Source organism: Eubalaena glacialis, chromosome 7 (genome assembly GCF_028564815.1).
Source record: "Eubalaena glacialis isolate mEubGla1 chromosome 7, mEubGla1.1.hap2.+ XY, whole genome shotgun sequence".
NCBI lineage: Eukaryota > Metazoa > Chordata > Mammalia > Artiodactyla > Balaenidae > Eubalaena > Eubalaena glacialis.
The window spans coordinates 73,378,439-73,399,695 of record NC_083722.1 but is presented as its reverse complement, the minus strand read 5'-3'; the positions used below and the strand labels follow the sequence as shown (position 1 = coordinate 73,399,695).

Here is a 21,257-nt window from a genome sequence, read left to right as displayed (position 1 = left end):
GCATAGCTCCAGCCCCCACCCTCAGCCATCAACCCTCTACTCCATCCTTATTCCCAAACCTGAATCTCTGAACCCCTTTCAGGGCCTACGGGGACTTCCTGGAGACACTGGCCCCAAAGTAAGTGCCATTTTGTGAGGGGTCAGGTATGAGAGGTGACACACTGGGACCCCTATAGGATTAGGGGAGGCAGGAGGATCAGGAGATAAGGGTTGTCCCCAGGTCAGAGGCTGTGATTTCAGAGACAGATGATTGGAGTTTGAGACACTTTGTCTGGGGTTCGACAGTAAAGGCCCCTCTCCTATCTCTCTCCCCTCAGGGTGACCGAGGACTAACAGGGGCCATGGGTGAGACTGGAGAAAAGGTAAGTGCAGCCTGGGGGGCTCTCAGGGCCCCGGAGGATCTGGGGCCAGACTCAGCTCTGACCCATTCTGCTCCATCAGGGCGAACGTGGATCCCCTGGCCCAGCAGGACCACAGGTGAGCCCACTGACCCCACTGCCGGTGCCAGCAGACCTTGGCTCCGTACCCCTCCTGGTTCTGACTTCTTGCCCTTGATCTCCACTGCCCCTGGCCCTCCACCCCTCCTCACATGACTCCTAATCTCTGCTGATGCAGGCTCTAACCCTCAACCCCAGGGACCCGCTTTTAGCTTTCTGACCCTGCTGAACTGACCTTGACTTGCACTGACCTGGTCTCTGTCTTCCTGCCGAGTTTGACCCCTGCTGACCTAAATCCTGATCTTCTGTGACCCCCATCCTGAACCTCTAGCCTTATCTGCCATAATCCCTCTGCCCCCACCCACCTGGGTCAGCATTTCTGCTCCTCTTCCCCAGGGTCCACCAGGAGTTGCTGGACGTCCTGGACCTGAGGGTCCTGAAGTAAGTATGTGACTGTGGGATCAGGAGTAGGGCTTTCATGTGTTCCTCCCCATCCTGGGCTCATGCTTTCTCCATGTGCAGGGGCCACCAGGACCCACTGGCCGCCGAGGAGAGAAGGTGGGTCATGGGCTGGGAGTCAAGTGCCCCCGATACCAGGGATTGTGGCAGGTGGGATACTGGGGCCTTGAGTTCCTAGGTGGGTCCCTGACCCATCCCTGTCCCTATCCTTTCTCTACAGGGGGAGCCTGGTCGCCCTGGGGACCCCGCAGTGGTGAGTGAAGGGAGGGTGTGTTTCCGATCACTGCACAGGCCCTTGAGCAGTGTGACCCGCCTGGAAACCAGCGTTCCAGGCTATGACCCCATAACCTTGGGACCCTGGACTGGCTCAGAGCTCTGTGACTCTAATGCTGTAACATGCCTTCCGACTCCTGGCTGTGATCCTGTGACCCCATGACCACCATACAGGTCGTGAGCCCTGTGTAACCCCTGCCCTGCTCCCAGTGGTGACCCTGTGACCTCTGGGCAGAGACTTCTGATTGTATATAACCCCAACTCCAATCAAGGCTGTAGTAGTGTGATCCCTAGGCAGGGCCAAGCCGTGTCTGTCCTGTTTGTTTTCAGGGACCTGGGGGTGCTGGAGCTAAAGGAGAGAAGGTAAGTCTGGTAAGAGTGAAGGGAAGCTGTTACAGGGTTGAGATCAAGGTCATAGGACCTGCCTCTGGGCCTTCCTGGAGGCCCGGAAGTCATGACAGTTGTGGCATGATCGCTGGGTGGTGGGGTTCATGGAGCCTGTGGCTGACGCTGATGGTCTTTGTCACCTCCAGGGGGACGTAGGGCTCTCTGGGCCCAAAGGAGCTACTGGAGTCAAAGGGGAACGGGTAAGTGTGGGGAAGTGTTTAGGGGTTAGGGCAGGTGACAGTTGTGTCCCCTGACCTCTAATCCTTCCTCCCCCAGGGCCCACCTGGCTTGGTTCTTCCTGGGGACCCTGGCCCCAAGGGAGACCCTGGAGTCCGGGTGAGTAAATGTGGGGATGGGGAGTGTGACAGAAGGAGATGAGGTGGTGCCTGGGAGCCCTAACTAAGTCCTACCTCCCTCCCCATGCCCTGCAGGGTCCCATTGGCCTCACTGGCAGAGCAGGACCCCCGGTGAGTGCCTGTGACCTTGGGTAACATCAACGTTTCTGGGGTCACCTCCCCTCAAGGGCTGGCTATACGTGCTGCATCACTCTTGCCTCCTCCACAGGGTGACTCAGGGCCTCCCGGAGAGACGGGAGACCCTGGGCGTCCTGGTTCCCCAGGACCCATCGGCCCCCGAGGACGAGATGTAAGAGGACTGGACTGGGGGAGTGCTGGGGGATGGGGAGTAGGGTACTGCTGGCCTCCCTGGGGGTTTGGGGACCAAGGCTGACTCTCATGTCTCACAGGGTGAAGTTGGAGAGAAAGGTGACGAGGGTCCCCCGGTGAGATTCCTTCCCACTGTGGTTTCTGATCCTTTACCCTTGAACTGTGATCCCTGGCGGGCTGGGGCTCCACCAGGTTATCCAGTCCACCCCCCTGCCTCTGGTCCAGTTGGTTCCCAGGCCCTTCTCTGTCACCACTCCCTGAGTTAGTTTGAGCCTAACTCACCTGTTTGATGTGGCGTTCTCTCCACCACCAGGGTGAACCAGGTTTGCCTGGAAAAGCTGGCGAGCGTGGCCTTCGGGTGAGGCTTTGCGGGGAGAAGTAAGGGGGGTGATGAGACAACTTATAGGAGGTGGGCATGAAGCTGTGGGAAACTCTGAGGGGAGAAAGGGTGATGGGAGAGTCTGGAGGGAGGCATGTGGTGATGGGAAACTCTGACATGGTTTTCAGGGTGATGGAGAGCAGGGGCAGTATGGGGGTCATGGGGGAATCTGCAAAATGCTGGGAGGGTCTGTCTCACACCAGCTGCTCTTCTCAGGGGGCACCTGGAACTCGGGGGCCTGTGGGTGAGAAGGGAGACCAGGGAGATCCTGGAGAGGATGGACGAAATGTGAGTCCTGACCTCTGACCCCTGAACTCTAACCTCAGCTTCAATCTCCAACCATCCAACTCCCAGCCTCTGACCCTGCCACCCCGACCCTGCAGTGCTAAACCCTCACAATCCTCATTTCCTTTGACCCCTTCATCACAACCCCCAAAGGCCACCAGGATCCCCATGAATCCTTAGGGTGTTTCCAAAGCTCCCCCAAACTGCTGCCTCTCCTCACTGACCCTGACCCTCTGACTTTCTGCAGGGGAGCCCTGGACCATCTGGACCCAAGGGTGACCGTGGGGAGCCAGTGAGTAGTGCTGGTGTTCTGGGCTCGGGAGGGATACAGGGTTCCAGTGCTCAGTCTGGTCAGCACCTCCGTTAAGGGCCTGGAGGTCAAGGTCGGGAGCCCTGGTGGCCACCTCCAGGCCTGACCTGGCTTCTGGGGTTTGGCACTGGGGTGCAGGGAATCTGGGAGCAGAGCTGAGCTTGAGGCAAACCTGAGCCATACCGTGGGGCCGCAGGGCTCCTGTTGACTACAATTCTTTCCTTTCCTAGGGTCCCCCAGGACCCCCTGGACGGCTGGTAAGGGTTGACTGGGTCTGATTCTCTGTCATCTCCCTCACCTGCCCCTGTTGGCCCCACACGGTGTCCCTTCATCCGTTCCACTGACTCCCACTTCCCCCACTGCCCCCTGATGTCTTCATTGATCCTCACCAACTCCTCTTCCCCTACTTGAACTATTCTTCTCACTGGCCATTCCCCCCACAGGTGGACACAGGACTTGGAGTCAGAGAGAAGGTATCATGTTCCGTGGGTGGAGTGAAGCTGTGAGCATAGGAAAGCATCCCAGCACCCCCATGACAGGTTCTGCCTCGGGCATGCCTGTGGCCCTAGTGCTATTCCCTCAACACGTTTGTCTCTACCATAGGGAGAGTCTGGGGACCGTGGACAGGAGGGTCCTCGAGGACCCAAGGGTGACCCCGGCCCCCCTGGAGCTTCTGGGGAGAGAGTGAGTGTGGCTTATCCCGTGGGAACGTGTGGGCCTGGGAAAGCCTGCTCTGATTTCTTCCTCCCCCTGTCCTCAGGGCATCAGTGGACTTCGGGGGGCCCCCGGCCCACAGGTGAGTGACACACTTCGCCCCATCAGCCTAAGTTCCCATCTTGCCCTCACCTCTCACTGACCTTGTTCCCTTCAGGGGGACCCAGGTGTTCGAGGCCCAGCAGGAGAAAAGGTGAGAGGGCATGGAGGTTTTCCGACTGTGAGCCTGGGCTCTCAGATCCATCTCATCCTTCGAGGCCTCTTACCACTCTGTTTTCCTCAGGGTGACCGGGGCCCCCCTGGCCTGGATGGCCGCAGTGGACTGGATGGGAAACCAGGAACCCCTGGTCCCCCTGGGCTGCCTGTGAGTCGTGGCGGTCACTGCCTGGTCACGCCCCTTCCCTTGCCCCTTTGTATGGCTCCAGACTCACTGGAGTCTTCTGGGTCTTGATGAACTCTGGGGTCAGATGGGTTATCTGTGTCTTCTCCTAGTACCCTGCCTGGGTGGGGGATGTTACTGCCTGACAGGCCTCGGGTTCACAGGAGCTAGTGACCCTGTCAGTGGGCAGTGCCCCTGACCCCATGACCACTGCGGACTCCCTGACTTGAGTCTCTCCTCAGGGTGCTATAGGCAAGGCTGGGGACCCAGGGAGAGACGTAAGTATGGGGAGATATTAGGGTGGAGGGCGGCTCAGGGGTCCAGCATGAACTGTGTAGCCCGGTCTTCATAGTCACAGTATCAGCGGGAGTAGGGGGAGTTGGTCCAGCCCTGTCCTTGGGAGGGTCCCAGTCCCTGGCAGGCAGGTTTGAGCAGAGTCCTGCTTTCTGACCTTCTCTGCCTTGGGTGCTATAGTAGGACCCCCAAATCCTGAGGGTTCTTCCCTTGGGAGTTTCAGCAGGGGCCCCCTACCCTGTCGGGTCTCAGCCTTGGGACCTCAATGGCTCCTCCCAATTCTGGGGGGACTCTACACTGGAGGAAGTTCTTAGTGGGGTTCTCCAAGTCCATGGATGTGCCCCAAGAGATATATCAGTGGCCTTCTCAATCCTAGCAAAGACTTTTTCCAGGGACTTCCTGGCCTTCGAGGAGAACAGGGCCCCCCTGGCCCCTCTGGTCCCCTTGGAGCACTGGTGAGTCCCACTTTCATGGTACCCTTTTATTAAAAAAAAAAAAAAAAATTTATTTATTTATTTGGTTGCACTGGGTCTTCGTTGCAGCAGGCGGGCTCCTTAGTTGTGGCATGCATGTGGGATCTAGTTCTCTGACCAGGGATCAAACCCGGGCCCCCTGCATTGGGAGCTCGGAGTCTTATCCACTGTGCCACCAGGGAAGTCCCCTCCTGGTACCCTTTTGCCCCCTTACTGCCCTCACCCCAACCCTGACTTCTGACCAATGATCTGTTCCCACAGGGAAAGCCAGGCGAGGATGGCAAGCCTGGCCTGAATGGGAAAAACGTGAGTGTCCAGGGTAGACACAGTGAAACCTCCAAAAAATGCTAGCACATGGACATGGCCCAGATGTGCCATACACATGGGGCACACACACAGACACATGCTGACATGTGCCAACACCCGAGTACGTAGCCCACACATACAGATACATCCTGAAGCACACGTCCATGTGCACACACAGGCAGCCTCACAGACACAGTGAGTTAAGTGGACGTGCCGACCTGTGCCTGGATGGGCCAACACAAGCTAATATAACCACAGCCGTGGGCACAGGCAAAGAGCCTCAGACACAGATGGAGAGGTGCCAACACACAGGTGTGAAGCCCCTATTCAGGGATACTGAAGACATGTTGACACACAAACACTTCCACCCATACACGTGCTATGACTTGGCCCCAGGGCTGCACGTGTACCTCTGTGGAGGTGTGGTGAGACACACATCCAAGGCTCTGACGTGTGATACATGTGGGGACAGACCGACATATGCATTTGTATCCACAGTCACTTGTATACATACGGCCACACATAGTGAGGTAGACACAGGACTTGCAGACAGATACCAAGACACACAGACAATTCTTAATTCTTAATTCTTTTGGGTCTGATGTGAGTCCTCTGCCCGCAGGGAGGACCTGGGGACCCTGGAGAAGATGGGAGGAAGGTGAGTCCCCTCACTTGGAGTCTGCTCTGGCTCAGATTGGGGCCATGTCTGAAGCACCCTTGTCTTCCTTAGGGAGAGAAGGGAGATTCGGGCGCTCCTGGGAGAGAAGTGAGTGTTGGAGTCTTCTGCAACCTCTGACCCCTGACCCTGACCCTGTGATATGTGGCTCCACTCCTTTCTGGGGTCTCAGGGTCCTGATGCTGGCTGCATCCTCCACAGGGTCATGATGGCCCCAAGGGTGAGCGAGGAGCTCCTGGTAGCCCTGGACTCCAGGGCCCCCCGGGCCTCCCAGGGCAGGTCGGCCCTCCTGGCCAGGTGAGTGTCCAGGGTAGTTCCAGGACTTGGGAGCAACAGGGGCCATTATGTTGTCACCCTGGGAGGCCATGATCCTGTGTGACTTCTTTGTGTTCTGACATATCTCAGGGTTTCCCTGGTGTTCCGGGAGGTTTGGGCTCCAAGGTGAGTGTGCAGATGCTGGGTGGGGGGTATGGTCAGGGGCTGCCCAGAGTGGGGGCATTTTCCCCACTGGTCATTCTTTTTCTCAGGGTGACCGTGGGGAGACTGGACCCAAAGGGGAACAGGTGAGGCCCCCATCTTTTTCACTTGCCCCGGTAGCCATAGCACCTGCACATGCGCACACACGCCCCTAGCCCCAACCCCAAGCTTGGTCCAGCAGCTTGTCTCTTGGTGTCTCCAGGGCCTCCCAGGAGAGCGTGGCCTGAGAGGAGAGCCTGGGAGCACGGCGGTGAGTGAAGCCTGGGACCTGGCCCTTGACTGTTATGTGCACGCCTGTAGCGGCCACCTCTGTCCCCTTCTACTTGCCGTGAGGCCCCACTGGAGCTGTGCTGTGTGCTCAGCCCCCTGCCCTGTTGGGATTCCTGTAGCCTACACTGAGGGGAACCTGGGCAGCGGGGACATGTCAGGGAGGGGCTTCCAGTGACCTCGAGCCACCTCAACCAAGGGCTAAAGGGTCCTCTGGGCAAGAGGTCTGGGGAAGAGGGTATGGAGGCTGTTTTGGGGGGCAGTGTGGGACCTTCTCCTCTGTGGGCAGCCCCTCACCCAGTTTGTGTCCCCAGAATGTGGAGCGGTTGCTGGAAAATATTGGCATCAAGGTAGGTTGTTTGGGGGCTGGGCATGGGGGCTGGTGGGAACCCCATGGGAAAAGTAATGCCCGCGGGGCCAGGCCAGGGCGTGGGAGGCTGCAGTAATGGCCCTGCTCTTCTGACCCCTCACTGTCACTCAGACGTCTGCCCTGCGGGAGATCGTGGAGAGCTGGGAAGAGAGCTCTGGCAGCTTCCTGCCTGTGCCTGAACGGCGTCGTGGCCCCAAGGGGGACCCAGGAGAGCGGGGCCCCCCAGGCAAGGAGGTGTGTGTTGGCTGCTCAGGGGGGCATTTCCTGTGGACGGTGTGCTTGACACCAGCATTTACTCTTCTGTTCCTCCAGGGCCCCACTGGCTTTTCTGGAGAACGCGGGCTGAAGGGAGATCGTGGAGACCCTGGCCCTCAGGGGCCACCTGGCCTGGCCCTTGGGGAGAGGGGCCCCCCTGGACCTCCCGGCCTTGCTGGGGAACCTGGAAAGCCTGGTATCCCTGGGCTCCCAGGCCCGGCTGGGAGTGTGGGAGAGGCAGGGAGACCAGGAGAGAGGGTGAGCCTGGCTGGGACGGCCGGGGAGGCGGGCTCAGGAGGAGCTGGACTCCCCATGGGCATAGCCCCCACCTTGCGATTTGCACTTCAGGGAGAACGGGGAGAGAAAGGAGAACGTGGAGAACAGGTGAGCTGGCGGGGGCTTTACCGGGCGGGACTGCCTATGGGCTGTGTTGGGGTGGCCACCCATTTCCTTCTTTTCTGCAGGGCAGAGACGGCCCTCCTGGCCTCCCTGGACCCCCTGGCCCCCCTGGCCCCAAGGTGATCACCCCAGCTCTGCCCAAACCTGTGACTGCTGTCACCAAGAGGCCACCATTGGCTTGAGCCCCAGAAATTCCATGTGGTGACTCTGACCCTACAACCCTCTGGCACCCTGTGATCTGGGATGACCCCTCCATGCCTCTGTGACAGACACATCTCTCCACTGTGACCTTGTGCTTGTAGGTGGCCATGGATGAGCCAGGTTCTGGACTCTCTAGAGAACCAGGACCCCCTGGACTCAAGGGTACTAAGGTCAGTGTGCGGGATCAACCTGGGGGCCACCCTTGCCGTGGCGCCGGCGCCTGGCTTGACATGTCATCCCCACAGGGGGAGCCAGGCAGTGACGGCAACCGAGGCCCCAAAGGAGACAGGGTAAGGCCTCCCACCCCACCATGTTTCCCCTCCCCTGCGGGAGGGCATGCCGGGGTGGCATGTCTGTGGGCACCTGGCAGTGATGGGGGCTCAGGGCATGACACTCTGCTTGCAGGGTGAGCCAGGCATCAAGGGAGACTGGGGAGAGCCTGGACAGAGAGGTCAAAATGGCAGCCCGGTGAGTCCTTGCCCCACGGGCCATGTGTGCACAAGTACACGGCTCTCACTTGTGTTGTCCGCGCTGGAGTCTGCTCTGCCTGGGACTGTCTAGGGGGAAGCTGGGATGGGGAACGAGGACAGTGTGGCCTTAAACGTGTTCTCTCTAGGGTCTGCCAGGAGAGCGTGGTGTGGCTGGGCCTGAGGGGAAGCCGGTGAGTGATGGCAGAAACAGCCTGGCCGACATTCTGGGGAACAGCTACCCTTTGCTGTGTGCTGGCCACCGTATGCACGTGTCACCAGTGACCAGTGCCGGGGTGTGGTGACTGGGTGCCCAGGTCTGAGTGCAGATGCATGATGGCTGTGTACGCGTACAGGCCCATGTGTATTGTCCATGTGGGGCAATCTGTGGGTACGGGGTGATTTGTACCTGGGAGGGGTGGAGGTGCAGAAGTGGGGCCCTCAGGCAAAGGTCTCCAGAGGGCAGGAACAGGCCCAAGTGAGGCCAGACTGAGGCTCAGCAGCCCCCTTCTCTATCCAGGGTCTGCAAGGTCCGAGGGGGACCCCTGGCCCAATGGTGAGTACCCCAGAATCCTGCTCCCTCCTGCTCCCATCCTACAGTGGGCAACCCCTACAATGGGCAGTACTGCCTCAGTTTCCCTGGGAGGGTGGGATTGGCTCCCACTCATCTGGCTCTTTCTCTCTCCAACAGGGTGGCCATGGAGACCCTGGACCACCCGGTGCCCCGGTGAGTGATGGGGAAGCACTGCCTGGTGGGGGTGGGGCAGGCATTGGTCCCCACTGATGACTCAGTTGGATAACTTGTTTGTGTTAGTCCATGAGTCCAGGTGGATGACTCTGACCCCAGTTTCCTGCCCTTGATACTCTTTTCTAGGGTCTTGCTGGCCCTGCGGGACCCCAGGGACCTTCTGGCCTGAAGGTGAGTATAGGCATGTGTGGGTGTGTGGCTGGAAGGAGGTGGTGGCTTGGAGCAGCCTGTCTGCACCAGGATAACATCTGCCAACCTCTGGGAATGTCACTGCCCTGTAATGTGACTGAGCACCAAGGTGCCCTGTCCATGTGGGCTTTGCTTGTGGATGGGGGCTGAAGGGCCTCTCGTTCATCTGTGGGGTCATGCAGTCTCTGGGGTTTTGGCAGGGGGAGCCCGGAGAGACAGGACCACCAGGACGGGTGAGTGACCCAGCCCATGGGTTAGTCACAGGGAGCTGGGTGGGGTTGGCACTGCCCTGAACTTTTTCTTTCTCCAGGGCCTGCCTGGACCCACTGGAGCTGTGGGACTTCCTGGTCCCCCTGGCACTTCAGGCCTTGTGGTGAGTGAGGCCCCTGCAGGGATAGCATGTCCCTGCCCTCTGGGTCCCGTGCTCTCCATGTCCCTCTCACATCTGACTTGTTTCCTTCAGGGTCCTCAGGGGGCACCAGGTTTGCCTGGACAAGTGGTGAGTCCTGGGAATCAGGGCTGGACTCCGGGGGTCAGGAGTCAGGGGGCAGGCCCCTAACAGAGCTCTCCCTTCTCAGGGGGAGACGGGGAAGCCGGGAGTGCCAGGTCGTGATGGTGCCAGTGGGAAGGACGGAGACAGAGGAGCCCCTGGCGTGCCGGTGTGTGTTCTGAGGGGAGCTCGCTGTGGGCATGTGATGGGACCTGTGCCAGCCGTGTGCCTGGAGGAAGAGGAGGGCTGGGCAGCAGGGGCAGGGGGTGGAGAGGCACTGAGTTCCACCCGCCGTTCTGCCATAGGGGTCACCAGGTCTGCCTGGCCCTGTCGGACCTAAAGGAGAGCCTGGACCCATGGGCACCCCTGGACAGGTGATCTTTGATCCTGACCCCCACCTTCCGCATCTGCTCCTCTGCCTCACCTCCAAGCCTAGTCTGTCCCTTCCATATGGACGGCGGGGTGGGGATGGGGAGGTGGCAGGAGGCGAGGTAACTCACCAGGAGTTCCCTGCAGGCTGTGGTCGGGCCCCCTGGAGCAAAGGGAGAGAAGGTGAGTGTGTGGGAGGCCCCGGTTTGGGGGGGACAAGGGTTAGGGGCTGAGGAACCCCACTGACCCTTTTCCCTCATCAGGGCGCCCCTGGAGGCCTTGCTGGAGACCTGGTGGGAGAGCCGGTGAGTGTGGAACCTCCACAGCATAGTTCCTCCACCCCCGTGACCCTCACCTTCCATAATATGCCCCGCATGGTCCAGGCCTCATGCTCCCTCTTTGAGTCTCAGCTGTCTGTGCCCTTGACACCCATGTGTCCTCCTGACCCCTGTATCCACAGGGAGCCAAAGGTGACCGAGGACTGCCGGGGCCGCGAGGCGAGAAGGTGAGGTGGGCCTGGCCCCAGGGCCTGTGCATTGGGCAGGGAGGGGTACGGTTGGGTGGCTAGACACCCTCACCACCCTTTCTATGCAGGGTGAAGCCGGCCGTGCCGGGGAGCCTGGAGATCCTGGTGAAGATGTGAGTCTGGGGTCTGGGCGAGCCTGAGTCTGGGTTGAGGAGTGCAGTTGTGGATGTGAGGCACCGTTCCTGGGCCTGGGCACATCTGAACCCGAGCCTGGCTGAACATTCCAGCATTCAGGGTCCTGCTCTGGGAGCATGCGGGGGTCACGCCTCCTGGCTTCCACGTGCCTGTCCTAGGTCTTCTGTTCCCCCCTGTGTCTGAGCACATGTGCGCCTGTCTGATCTCCCAGGTCTCAGGACACATGGGAGTTCTTGTGGGCCTCTCCTTCGTCATGTATTGGTGCTGCCCCTTTCCCCACCCTGTCTGTGCTCCCGTATCTGAGCTCATGTCTGTGGTCATGTCTAAGCTCCCTGGGATGGGACATGTCTGAGTTCCTGCTCCTGTCTGCACTCCCACGTACCTGCACTCGCATCCTCGGTCCCAAATGGCTGTGGTCACCTCTGAGCTCCCCTGGGAATGTTTTGGGGCTATACCTGAGCTCTGGGTTCATGTTCCTACTCTCAAATGCTGTTTACTTTGTTTTTTTTAGGGTCAGAAAGGGGCTCCAGGACTCAAAGGTCACAAGGTATGTGTGCCCTAAAGCATTCCTGCTGGGGGTCATGGTCCTGAGACTCCCTGAGCCTGATCTGACTCTTCTTTCCCTTGAAGGGTGACCCAGGAGTTGGGGTCCAGGGGCCCCCTGGGCCAATTGGTCCTCCAGGTCTAAAGGTAAAACAATGCCCCATCACTAGTAGTGGGGGCAGCAGGTGGGGTGGGGGGCCTGGAGGTGGGAGGAAGAGGGTATTCTGGGGCTAGTCCTGGGAAGGGATCCTGCTGGAGCCATTCCTCCCTTTGCTATTTTTGTTCCAGGGAGACTTGGGCCCCCCTGGCACCCCTGGTGCTCCTGGTATTGTGGGGTTCCCCGGTCAGACAGGCCCTCGAGGAGAGATGGGTCAGCCGGGCCCCAGTGGAGAGCGGGTAAGGGCGCTAAGGGCTGCATGTGGGGACTTGGTGACTTCAGGACCTCTGAATCTGGTACTGGGTGAGGAGGAGAAGGGGGCCCAACCCTGCCGAGGGGGCTCCTGGTCTTGGGGGGACAGCACGGGAGGAAGGTTCCCAAGTCACCCTTCGCCTCTCTTGCCTCATTTTCACTGTAGGGTCTGGCAGGCCCCCCAGGGAGAGAGGGAGCCCCAGGTCCCTTGGGGCCACCTGGACCCCTTGGGTTAGCGGTGAGTAGAAGTGCCCCAATGCCCCATGTCTCTGATTGCTGTGTGTTGGAGTCTGTCCATGTGGGGACTTAGGCTGGGGACTATGCCACACTGTGTGGCTAGATGTGTGTGTGCCTTTGAGGGGCACAGAAGCCTCACCTCACTCTGCCCACAGGGAGCACCTGGGGCCCCTGGACTCAAAGGAGACAAGGTAGATGGGACAATGCTGCTGGCTCTCTCTTTCACCCCTGTCACCCCCTCCAGCTTCCACTAACCCCTGTCACCCCCTCTAATCTCCATTGACCCCTGTCACCTCCTCCAATCTCCACTGACCCCTGTCACTCCCTCCAACCTCCACCGACCTCCCATGACCCTCTGTCCTCCACCAGTTCCCCTCACTGATCCCTGGTGTCCTATTGATCTCCAGGGAGACCCTGGAGCAGGGCCGCCTGGGGCCCGAGGCGAGCGTGGGGAGCCAGGTGTCCGGGTACGTATGTTCTGCTCTGCAGCCATGGCCATTCCAGGGAGCCACCCTGGGACTCCCTTCATCACAGCTCTCGCCTCTGATTTCCAACTTATCGAGTCACTGAATCTATTGTCACCATCCAGGGTGAAGATGGCCGCCCCGGCCTGGAGGGACCCCGAGGACTCATGGTGGGTCCCCCTGGGGAAAGAGCCAGTGATGTGACTCAGTCCCCTGCCTGTGCCCTCTGTGCCCTTGTGACACTCTGCAGCCTTCTGCAGCCCTCTGGTTCTCCTTGGCTACTCTCTGGTCCTTTGTCTCCCCCATTCCCCCGGGCCCCCCAGTCCTCCCCTGCCCCCTGAGCTATCTCCCCAGTAGTCCCCACAAATTCCCTTAGCTCACCATTTTCTTCTCTCATACAGGGTCCCCCAGGCAGCCGGGGGGAGCGTGGGGAGAAGGTAAGGATATGGGGAAGAGGCCCCTGGGGTCAGTGTGGGTGGGGATGGATCTTGCAACTCAGGATTTGGGACTTCTCTATTTGGGTGAGACTCACACTCTTCCACCCAATAGGGTGACACTGGAGCCTCAGGGCTAAAGGGTGACAAGGTGAGTGTGCGCATGGGGGAGGGCAGGGGACTAAGGGTGCCCCTGACTCCTCTGACTGCCCACTGTCCACTCAGGGTGACTCAGCTGTGATTATGGGGCCTCCGGGGCCACGGGGTGCCAAGGGGGACATGGTGAGTGGGTCTGGTCCATGTGCAGATGGGTGTGGGAGGGGCTTCTGTGTGGGCTGGGCCAGGGGATCTGAGAGCTCAAACCCTCAGAGGGTAAGGGACTTTTAGCCCCTGACCCTGATTTCTGACCCTGACCCAGGGTGAACGAGGGCCTCGGGGCATAGATGGTGACAAAGGACCTCGGGGAGACAGTGGGGATGCTGGAGAAAAGGTATGGGAATGAGGTTGGGATATTCTATACAGGGTGAGGAGGGGGGTCCTACAGGCTGGGGGGCTCCATGGAGGGTCTGTGAGGACAGGAGGGGAGGATGGGAGGGGGCTTTCTGGGGGTCAGAGGTGAGGGGGTTCTGTCAGCTGTAGCAACTCTGTGGGGTAGCTGAGAGCTTGGGGGCTCTATGGGAGGGGCTCAAGGGCCTGGATATGAGGTGAGAAGGGGAGTCTGGACTGTGGCTCTATGAGAGTGCCTGTGGGAATGGGAAGGGGGCTCCTTGGCTGTTAGGGGTACTCCAGCTAGGGGTAAGGGTAGGGTCCCAGTGGTAAGAGGAGTGGCAGGAATCTGGGGGTCCTGGGGTGAGAAATGAGCCACCCCACGAGCCACAGTCCCCAGCTCCACCCTGCTGGGGTGTGGGCTGGAAGGGAAGGGGCCGTGGGGAAGTGCGTGGGAGCAGCACTGGCCAGCTCCGCCCCAGCCAGCAGGTTCCAGTCATTCTCCGAGCGTGCAGCCTGGTCTGGTCCTGATTGTGTCCCTCTCCTGGTCACTCCCACAGGGCGCCAAGGGACAGCCTGGAGACAAGGGCTCAGCCGGGTTGCTGGGGGTGCGTGGACTCACAGGACCCAAGGCAAGTCCCGCCCCAGGTACAGACCCAGAGCCATGCATCACACACCCCTGTCCCAGGGGTGTCCTCTGAGCATTGGAGGGTTTCCTGCCTCCCTCGCTGTTGGCCCCATATGTGCTCACACGGGCTCCTTGTGCAGCCTGGGCCCTGGCTGCAGTCACCGAGTGGCTGCATGTGCAGCAGACAGGCCAGCATAGGGGACAGTCACACTGAAGGGCTGCCCTCCCCCATCTGTGTTTCCCACAGGGTGAGCCTGGTGCTGCAGGGATCCCTGGTGAGCCGGTAAGATGCCCACATGCCCATGTAGTGGCCTTTGACCTTACAGTGAACCAGTGCTCTCATGTTGTCCAGGGACCCCTACCTTCACAGTAGCCCCCATGATGGTTCCACCCACTTAGTGACCCCTGCCCATGGTGACCCTCATCCCCATGGAAAACCCTGCCCTTCCAGTGGCTCTGGCCCCTAATGATGATTCTCACCCCTATGGTGTTCCCTGTCCATTACATCCAAAGTGATTCCCTTTGATCCCTCACTGACCTCCCCTGGCCTCACATTGACCCCTTTCCCCCCAGGGATCCCGAGGAAAAGACGGAGCCCCTGGTGTCCGAGGAGACAAAGGAGATGTTGGCTTCATGGGTCCCCGGGGCCTCAAGGTGGGAAGGGGACTGTTTTTTTCCCCCTAATCAGGAGGACCTGATGTTGGAGGGTGAGGTATCTGGGGTAAGATGTGGGGGTATCCGGGGTTGAATGTGAGGTGTTAGGTTAGAGGTTGGAAGGTCAGAGGTTGGCGTATCTAAGGCCAGTTTGGAGAGTAGTTTCAGGGTCAAGGGGTTACAGGGTGAGGTATCTGGAAATCATTTTTCACTTCTTTTCTCCCGCAGGGCGAACGGGGGGTTAAGGGAGCCTGTGGCCTTGATGGAGAGAAGGGAGATAAGGTACAGGGGTGATGGGGCATATGCGTGGGGATGTGTGGGGCTGTGAGGCCTGGGCCCTAAGACTGATCCCTCCACCTGATCCCTGCAGGGAGAAGCTGGTCCCCCGGGCCGCCCAGGGCTGGCAGGACGCAAAGGAGAGTTGGTGAGAGTGGGGCACCCCCAGAATGAGGAGTGGATGGGTGGGCCAGGGCCTGGCTAATGTCTTCTCTTCTCCAGGGGGAGCCGGGTGTTCCAGGCCAGTCAGGGGTCCCTGGGAAGGAAGGCCTGATCGGTCCCAAGGTATGGGGTCTCTCTCAACAGTGGACATCGGGGGTTTAGGATTGGGCAGGGAAGGGCATGGTTGGGTCGTGAAGGTTTTGAGTCAAGGAAGGTTTTGGGTCGTGAAAGGTTGGGACATTGGGGGGTGGAGTGGGGCTGGTCGTAAGGTTTCAGGGTGGGTTGGGGTCAAAATGTGCTTTTTTTTTTTCTTTGGCCACACTGTGTGGCATGCGGGATCTTAGTTCCCTGACCAGGGATTGAATCCGTGCCCCCTCAGTGGCAGCACAGAGTCTTTTTTTTTTTTTTTTAAGATTGAGTTATTATTTATTTATTTTATTTTTATTTCTCTTTGGCTGCGTTGGGTCTTAGTTGCGGCACGTGGGATCTTCATTGAGGCATGCGGGATCTTTCGTTGCAGTGTGCGGGCTTTATGTTGCGGCGCACGGGCTTCTCTCTAGCTGTGGCATGCGGGTTTTTTCTTCTCTAGTTGTGGCACGCAGGCTCCAGGGCGCGTGGGCTCTGTAGTTGTGGCGCACGGGTTCCAGAGCGTGTGGGCTCTGCAGTTTGTGGCATGCAGTCTCTCTAGTTGAGGCACGCAAGCTCAGTAGTTGTGGCGCGTGGGCTTAGTTGCCCCGCAGCATGTGGGATCTTAGTTCCCTGACCAGGGATCAAACCCACGTCTCCTGCATCATAAGGTGGATCCTTTACCACTGGACCACCAGGGAAATTCCGAAGCGCAGAGTCTTAACCACTGGACTGGCAGGGAAGTCCCCACAATGCACATTTAGGATTAAGGGATGGGAGGTGGAGCAGCACATGCCTCAGGGCTGAGGGGTTACGGTGGGTGGAGGTCAGTGGGGAGGTTGGAGTGTCAGTGTAGGGGAAATAGGTGGAGTCAGGGCAAGGGGCATCACAGTGGGGTCAGGGTCATGGGGATCATGGCAGATTGAGGGTCTCCGGCTGGTAGGGCCACAGGTACTTGAGGTTATGGCCATTGGGCCTGGGGGCTTATGGGGGTTGAGCTGAGGTAGGCCAAGGCAGAGGGACTCTCATGCTTCTTTCTGTTCCCAGGGTGACCGCGGTTTTGATGGGCAGCCAGGACCCAAGGGTGACCAGGGCGAGAAAGGGGAGCGGGTAAGTTGAGGCTAAGGTCATGGTGAATTGAGGAGATTGTACTCTCTGGAAGTGGGTCCATCTTTGGAAGCTCTCATCACTGACTCTGACCTATCTCTCCTCAGGGGCCTCCAGGAATTGGGGGCTTCCCAGGTCCCAGGGGCAGTGATGGCTCTAGTGGTCCCCCCGGGCCACCTGGCAGTATTGGTCCCAAAGGCCCTGAAGGACTTCAGGGCCAGAAGGTGAGGGGCCCTGACTGACTTCAGACCCCTGAGCCTCACTGACCCTTCACACCTCATTGACCTCTGGCTCTGCAACCCATTCCCCCAATATCTTTGCCCCAACCTCTGAACTTATGATCCCAATTTGTCCTACTTCTGACCCCCACTGCCTCTGACCCTGCTTACTTGGTCCTGTCTGACAGGGTGAACGAGGTCCCCCTGGAGAGATTGTGGTGGGGGCCCCTGGGGTCCCTGGAACCCCTGGAGAGAGAGGGGAGCAGGTGAGTGGGGATTCCTGGGCTTGGGATCAAAGGTTGGGGTGACCTCTGGTGTCCGTGAGATCAGAGGTCACAGCCTGGTCCTATCCATTGCACACAGGGGCGGCCAGGACCTGCAGGGCCCCGTGGTGAGAAGGGAGAAGCTGAACTGACAGTGAGTGTTGGGTATGGGGGTTGTGGGCTCTGCCTCCTGCACCCAACCCCCGACCCCCTGGACCCTGGACCCTGACTCAGCGCTGTCCCTCCATGATCCCTGCATCATGTACCCTTTGTCCTTCTGTGATCCATTGGTTCTTCATGACCCTTGTGGTCTTGGGCTCCTAGGAGGATGACATTCGGGGCCTTGTGCGTCAGGAGATGAGTCAGCATTGCGGTGAGTGGGGTCCAGCCCACAGTCTCTTGGGTACCACCCCACTCCATCCCCGTACCCCTAGACAGGGGCAGGCAGCATCCCCAGAACTTCCAAGGGGCAAGCAGTCAAGGAGATGGGTGGAGACAGATGGATACAAAAAGCACACAGGTGTTTCAGGACAGACATGCTGACAGGACTTCCCCAAATGGAGACCCAGGCAGAGGTGGAGGGACACGTAGTGTTCCTGGGTGCCCAGGATGGTGGCGTGTGGAGGGGGTGGAGGTGTGAGCAGAGCCGGTTCCTCAGGGCCTGACATGGAGCCAGGGTTTGGGTGGAGGGCTCTGGTGGCCCTGGGGGGCATCAGAGAGTGAAGCTCGTCTCCTTCCGCCTCTCTCTGTGGTTGCTTTCCCTCTGTCTCCATGCCTGCCGGCTCCTGACTGGCTGTCTCTCCCTCTCTCTCTTGCCCTTTGTTGGCCTGTTCCCAACTTCACTCTCGCCCTTTGTCTGCTTCTCCCCTTCCTTTCTTTCTCTTTCTCTCTCTCTCTGCATCTGCTTCCCTTCCTCTCTCTCCTGTCTGTCACTCTCTCCTGCCTGTCACTCTCTCCTGCTGTCCCCCTCTGTATGTCTCTGCCCCCGTGTGCGTCTCTCTCCCTGCCTCTTTCCATCTTTGTCTCCTGCTCTGTTATTGTCTCTCTCCCTGCCCCCTCTCTGACCCCTCCAGCCTGCCAGGGCCAGTTTATCACATCTGGATCACGTGAGTAGTTTTCTGGTATTTTCTGCTCCCGGAACTTTCCTCACCCCAGGCCCTGCTGTGCCCATCACCTGGGTCCTCTAAGCAGGGGCTTGGCTGGGGTGGCCACCATGCTGACCCCAGGGCCCTGTGCCCCTGCTTCTGGCTCTAGGACCCCTCCCTAGTTACGCTGCAGACACCTCTGGCCCCCAGCTCCACGCCGTGCCCGTTCTCCGCGTCTCCCATGCAGAGGAGGAAGGTGAGGACGGCTGGAGCCGTGGGGCGTGTGGGGTGGGATCACAGACACACACGGGACTGCTCATGTGTGCAGGGCCCATGCCACGCGTGTAGGGTCCACATGCAGGGAACACTCTTCTGTACACGTGGGAGACCAGTGCTGCCCACCCCATCCAAGGGCCAGGGTTGGGCAGCATGAACCCGGCCCTGCCGGGACCCTGCTCACAGCACACCTCACCATGCGTGCAGGCCAGGTGCCCCCCGAGGACGATGAGTACGAATACTCTGAGTATTCCGTGGAGGAATACCAGGACCCTGAGGCTCCTTGGGATGGCGATGGTGAGAAAGGGGGCTGGGCCCAGAGGGATTTGGGGAGGGGCAGACAGAGCCCATCCCTGCTGACCTCTCTGACCTCCATCAGCCCCGGACCCCTGCTCACTTCCACTGGACGAGGGCTCCTGTACTGCCTACACCCTGCGCTGGTATCATCGGGCTGTGGCAGGTGGTATAGAGGCCTGTCACCCCTTTGTCTATGGTGGCTGCGGAGGGAATGCCAACCGTTTTGGGACCCGTGAGGCCTGTGAGCGCCGCTGCCCGCCCCGGGTGGCTCAGAGCCAGGGGACAGGTATGGGCGTACCTCCCATCCCATTAGGGGCCTACCCAGATCATGTCCAGGGTCAGGGTCCTGGGTCAGAAGCCCCCTCAGACTGGGGGACCTGGAACAGACACCCCAGACCAAAGAGCTGAGTAGAGAACCCCAGTTCTATGTGGAGTCCCCAGTATGGCCCCCCTCAGTGCTCCCTCCCTTAAAGACCTGAGGGAGCATCCCTCTCTGCGGGCAGAGCCTCCACACCCTATGCCCCCAGCTTCCCCATTCTCTGTGGCCGATGTGATGGGTAAGGTCAGATGGCTGAACCCAACCTGCCCCACCCAGGTGCTGCCCGGAGCTTAGGCAGATGATGAGCTGAAGTTCAGCATCCCCTGGAGGAGTCGGTGTCTCAGCTGGACCCTGCTGTCCCTCCCCTTGGTGCTAGAGGCCTGCGTGCACATGAGCGTGCATGAGTGTGTCCGTTAATTTCAGTGACTTGTTCCATGGGTCTAGCCTTCCCCCTTGTGGACAAACCCCCATTGTGGCTCCTGCCTCCCCGGCAGATGACTCAGTGTGGGGATGGCTGTGGGCACTGAGCAGATGTGACTGAATCTGACCGCATCTGACCTGCCCCTTGACCCAAGCCTGTGATGACATGGTGCTGATTCTGGGGGGCATTAAAGCTGCTGTTTAAAGGCCCCTGTTGTGACTGTTTGGGGAGGTGTGGGTGTCAGCAGGGCAGGTTTTCCCTGGGAGGGCAGTACCATCCCAAGTGGGTACAGAGTCCCTCTGTCCAGCCCTGGTCACTGTCCTGTGACCCTCAGTCCCCAACTTGTCCCCAGAAAGAAGACAGGGTAGGGGCCGAGGATATGTCCTCACTGCTCCCCAGGAGGGGATGAATCATAGGTGGGGGGCTGCCTCAAGCCAGGAGACAGGCCCCAGCTCTCAGCCCAGGGGCTGAGGGAGATAAATGGGCCCTGAAGGGGGCAGAGAGGCAGACCACAGCACAGCACTGCCTGGCCCCAGCTTACCCTAGAGGAGGCTGCTACTGGTAGGACTGGGGTCAAGGGGGATGGGCAGGGCCTTTGGGGTTGAATGGATCTGGGATTTGGGTCAGTGGAGGTCTCTGAACCTGAGGCACCCTGGGATCTCTGGCTGCTTCTCTGCCTCAAGGACCCCCATTCCTGCCTTTCTTTGCCCTGGATCTACTACAAGCTTTCTCGCTCAGACCTCAGGCTCCCCTTTGGTCCCTCTGTGTTTCTCTTTGCATCCTTATTTCCATCGCACTGTCTCTGGGGCAGTTTCTGTCTCTTTTTTCTTCCACTCTCCATTTGCTCCGCCTCCCTCTCATGCATTTCCATCTCTTTCTCCCTCTCCCTCTCTCCTCCCTCCCTCCCTTTCTTCTTCTTGTTCTTGTTCTTCCTCCCTCCCCCCCCATCTCTCTCTATAAAATATATCCATATCTAGGTGTACCTGTGGCTCTCTGTCTCTGGGTTTCTCCATCACTTTGTCTATCTCTGTCTCTCTCACTCGCTTTCTCACTCTTTCTGTCCCTCTGACCCCTTCTCTGCCTGGCTCTGTCTGTTTTCTCTGTCTCACTCTGGCTCTCTTCTTGTCCCTTCATCTCTGTTTCTGTCTCTCTCTGTCCCTGGCCTGGCTGCTCTCTGTCTCTCTGCTTTCCCCATCTGTCTCTGTCCATGGGCCATAGCTGACCAGGGCCCCTGCCCTGAACCTGTTTTCTCCTCGCAGCCTGACCACACGATGACCAGGTGGGCTCTGCTGGTGCTGATGGTCCTGACATTGGGCAGGACTCTGCTTGTCCCAGCAACCCCTATCCCAGGCTTCCGGCTCCTCCCTCAGAACTTTCCCCAGGGCACTCCCTGCCCTGTGACCTCGGAGAGCCCTTCAGCCAGCACCACAGGCCCCTCCACTGTTTGGGGCCACCCTGGCCCTGGCCCCCACATCACCCTCTCGCTGGATGTCCCCCTTGGCCTCCTGCAGATCTTACTGGAGCAGGCCCGGGCCAGGGCAGTGAGGGAGCAGGCTGCTGCCAATGCCCACATCCTGGCCCATGTTGGTCGCCGCTGAGCCTGAGGGAGGGGATCACAATGATGGAGCCAGCGTGGATGGGGAGACCTGCAAGGCAGCGGCAGAGCTGGACGGTACTACATCTGGGCACAGTGCATCAGGACTCCGCCACGTGGGGTCACTGCCATGTGGTGTCATATCAGAGTGCCTCACAGAGTCACAGTGTGTCTGGACAGCCTGGATGTTGCTGTGTCAGGTTGCCAAGTGGAGTCTTGCCACTCCTAGGAGCCCCACAGGCTTACAGTATGTCTGGACAGCTTGGACACTACCATTGAAGGTCACTACTGCATGGAGTCTTATCATGTCTGGGTCCCACTTGTGTCC

At 59.4% G+C, this 21,257-nt stretch overlaps 2 protein-coding genes across 2 annotated transcripts in view; both read left to right on the top strand.

Moving 5' to 3' along the window:
* COL7A1 (collagen type VII alpha 1 chain) overlaps positions 1 to 19,538 on the top strand; it is a 31,713-nt gene extending 12,175 nt beyond the window's left edge. The window contains exons 41-118 of the mRNA XM_061196718.1: positions 83 to 118; positions 318 to 362; positions 442 to 477; positions 834 to 878; positions 960 to 995; positions 1,117 to 1,149; positions 1,500 to 1,532; positions 1,703 to 1,756; positions 1,833 to 1,892; positions 1,988 to 2,023; positions 2,121 to 2,201; positions 2,302 to 2,337; positions 2,535 to 2,579; positions 2,817 to 2,888; positions 3,133 to 3,177; positions 3,426 to 3,452; positions 3,639 to 3,668; positions 3,799 to 3,879; positions 3,956 to 3,991; positions 4,067 to 4,102; positions 4,193 to 4,273; positions 4,531 to 4,566; positions 4,975 to 5,037; positions 5,317 to 5,361; positions 5,984 to 6,019; positions 6,092 to 6,127; positions 6,239 to 6,334; positions 6,443 to 6,478; positions 6,565 to 6,600; positions 6,717 to 6,764; positions 7,096 to 7,131; positions 7,263 to 7,385; positions 7,464 to 7,664; positions 7,755 to 7,790; positions 7,871 to 7,924; positions 8,108 to 8,176; positions 8,252 to 8,296; positions 8,412 to 8,474; positions 8,623 to 8,667; positions 8,994 to 9,029; positions 9,165 to 9,200; positions 9,348 to 9,392; positions 9,611 to 9,643; positions 9,721 to 9,783; positions 9,874 to 9,909; positions 9,989 to 10,069; positions 10,206 to 10,274; positions 10,417 to 10,452; positions 10,533 to 10,574; positions 10,730 to 10,774; positions 10,864 to 10,908; positions 11,442 to 11,477; positions 11,561 to 11,620; positions 11,762 to 11,869; positions 12,049 to 12,120; positions 12,275 to 12,310; positions 12,527 to 12,586; positions 12,709 to 12,753; positions 12,985 to 13,020; positions 13,133 to 13,168; positions 13,243 to 13,299; positions 13,436 to 13,507; positions 14,064 to 14,135; positions 14,379 to 14,414; positions 14,705 to 14,785; positions 15,014 to 15,067; positions 15,156 to 15,209; positions 15,284 to 15,346; positions 16,397 to 16,459; positions 16,564 to 16,680; positions 16,863 to 16,940; positions 17,038 to 17,091; positions 17,262 to 17,310; positions 18,011 to 18,043; positions 18,192 to 18,278; positions 18,506 to 18,595; positions 18,678 to 18,881; positions 19,191 to 19,538. Of these exons, the coding sequence (XP_061052701.1) occupies positions 83 to 118; positions 318 to 362; positions 442 to 477; positions 834 to 878; positions 960 to 995; positions 1,117 to 1,149; positions 1,500 to 1,532; positions 1,703 to 1,756; positions 1,833 to 1,892; positions 1,988 to 2,023; positions 2,121 to 2,201; positions 2,302 to 2,337; positions 2,535 to 2,579; positions 2,817 to 2,888; positions 3,133 to 3,177; positions 3,426 to 3,452; positions 3,639 to 3,668; positions 3,799 to 3,879; positions 3,956 to 3,991; positions 4,067 to 4,102; positions 4,193 to 4,273; positions 4,531 to 4,566; positions 4,975 to 5,037; positions 5,317 to 5,361; positions 5,984 to 6,019; positions 6,092 to 6,127; positions 6,239 to 6,334; positions 6,443 to 6,478; positions 6,565 to 6,600; positions 6,717 to 6,764; positions 7,096 to 7,131; positions 7,263 to 7,385; positions 7,464 to 7,664; positions 7,755 to 7,790; positions 7,871 to 7,924; positions 8,108 to 8,176; positions 8,252 to 8,296; positions 8,412 to 8,474; positions 8,623 to 8,667; positions 8,994 to 9,029; positions 9,165 to 9,200; positions 9,348 to 9,392; positions 9,611 to 9,643; positions 9,721 to 9,783; positions 9,874 to 9,909; positions 9,989 to 10,069; positions 10,206 to 10,274; positions 10,417 to 10,452; positions 10,533 to 10,574; positions 10,730 to 10,774; positions 10,864 to 10,908; positions 11,442 to 11,477; positions 11,561 to 11,620; positions 11,762 to 11,869; positions 12,049 to 12,120; positions 12,275 to 12,310; positions 12,527 to 12,586; positions 12,709 to 12,753; positions 12,985 to 13,020; positions 13,133 to 13,168; positions 13,243 to 13,299; positions 13,436 to 13,507; positions 14,064 to 14,135; positions 14,379 to 14,414; positions 14,705 to 14,785; positions 15,014 to 15,067; positions 15,156 to 15,209; positions 15,284 to 15,346; positions 16,397 to 16,459; positions 16,564 to 16,680; positions 16,863 to 16,940; positions 17,038 to 17,091; positions 17,262 to 17,310; positions 18,011 to 18,043; positions 18,192 to 18,278; positions 18,506 to 18,595; positions 18,678 to 18,881; positions 19,191 to 19,216 (4,434 nt within the window). The 3' untranslated portion in view covers positions 19,217 to 19,538. The remainder of the gene's footprint in view (positions 1 to 82; positions 119 to 317; positions 363 to 441; positions 478 to 833; positions 879 to 959; positions 996 to 1,116; positions 1,150 to 1,499; positions 1,533 to 1,702; positions 1,757 to 1,832; positions 1,893 to 1,987; positions 2,024 to 2,120; positions 2,202 to 2,301; positions 2,338 to 2,534; positions 2,580 to 2,816; positions 2,889 to 3,132; positions 3,178 to 3,425; positions 3,453 to 3,638; positions 3,669 to 3,798; positions 3,880 to 3,955; positions 3,992 to 4,066; positions 4,103 to 4,192; positions 4,274 to 4,530; positions 4,567 to 4,974; positions 5,038 to 5,316; positions 5,362 to 5,983; positions 6,020 to 6,091; positions 6,128 to 6,238; positions 6,335 to 6,442; positions 6,479 to 6,564; positions 6,601 to 6,716; positions 6,765 to 7,095; positions 7,132 to 7,262; positions 7,386 to 7,463; positions 7,665 to 7,754; positions 7,791 to 7,870; positions 7,925 to 8,107; positions 8,177 to 8,251; positions 8,297 to 8,411; positions 8,475 to 8,622; positions 8,668 to 8,993; positions 9,030 to 9,164; positions 9,201 to 9,347; positions 9,393 to 9,610; positions 9,644 to 9,720; positions 9,784 to 9,873; positions 9,910 to 9,988; positions 10,070 to 10,205; positions 10,275 to 10,416; positions 10,453 to 10,532; positions 10,575 to 10,729; positions 10,775 to 10,863; positions 10,909 to 11,441; positions 11,478 to 11,560; positions 11,621 to 11,761; positions 11,870 to 12,048; positions 12,121 to 12,274; positions 12,311 to 12,526; positions 12,587 to 12,708; positions 12,754 to 12,984; positions 13,021 to 13,132; positions 13,169 to 13,242; positions 13,300 to 13,435; positions 13,508 to 14,063; positions 14,136 to 14,378; positions 14,415 to 14,704; positions 14,786 to 15,013; positions 15,068 to 15,155; positions 15,210 to 15,283; positions 15,347 to 16,396; positions 16,460 to 16,563; positions 16,681 to 16,862; positions 16,941 to 17,037; positions 17,092 to 17,261; positions 17,311 to 18,010; positions 18,044 to 18,191; positions 18,279 to 18,505; positions 18,596 to 18,677; positions 18,882 to 19,190) is intronic.
* A 1,068-nt stretch (positions 19,539 to 20,606) lies between these two features.
* On the top strand, positions 20,607 to 20,933 carry UCN2 (urocortin 2). Its single transcript, XM_061195352.1, has one exon. It carries the CDS (start codon positions 20,607 to 20,609, stop codon positions 20,931 to 20,933), a length of 327 nt encoding a protein of 108 aa, XP_061051335.1.
* Positions 20,934 to 21,257: the final 324 nt, after the last annotated feature.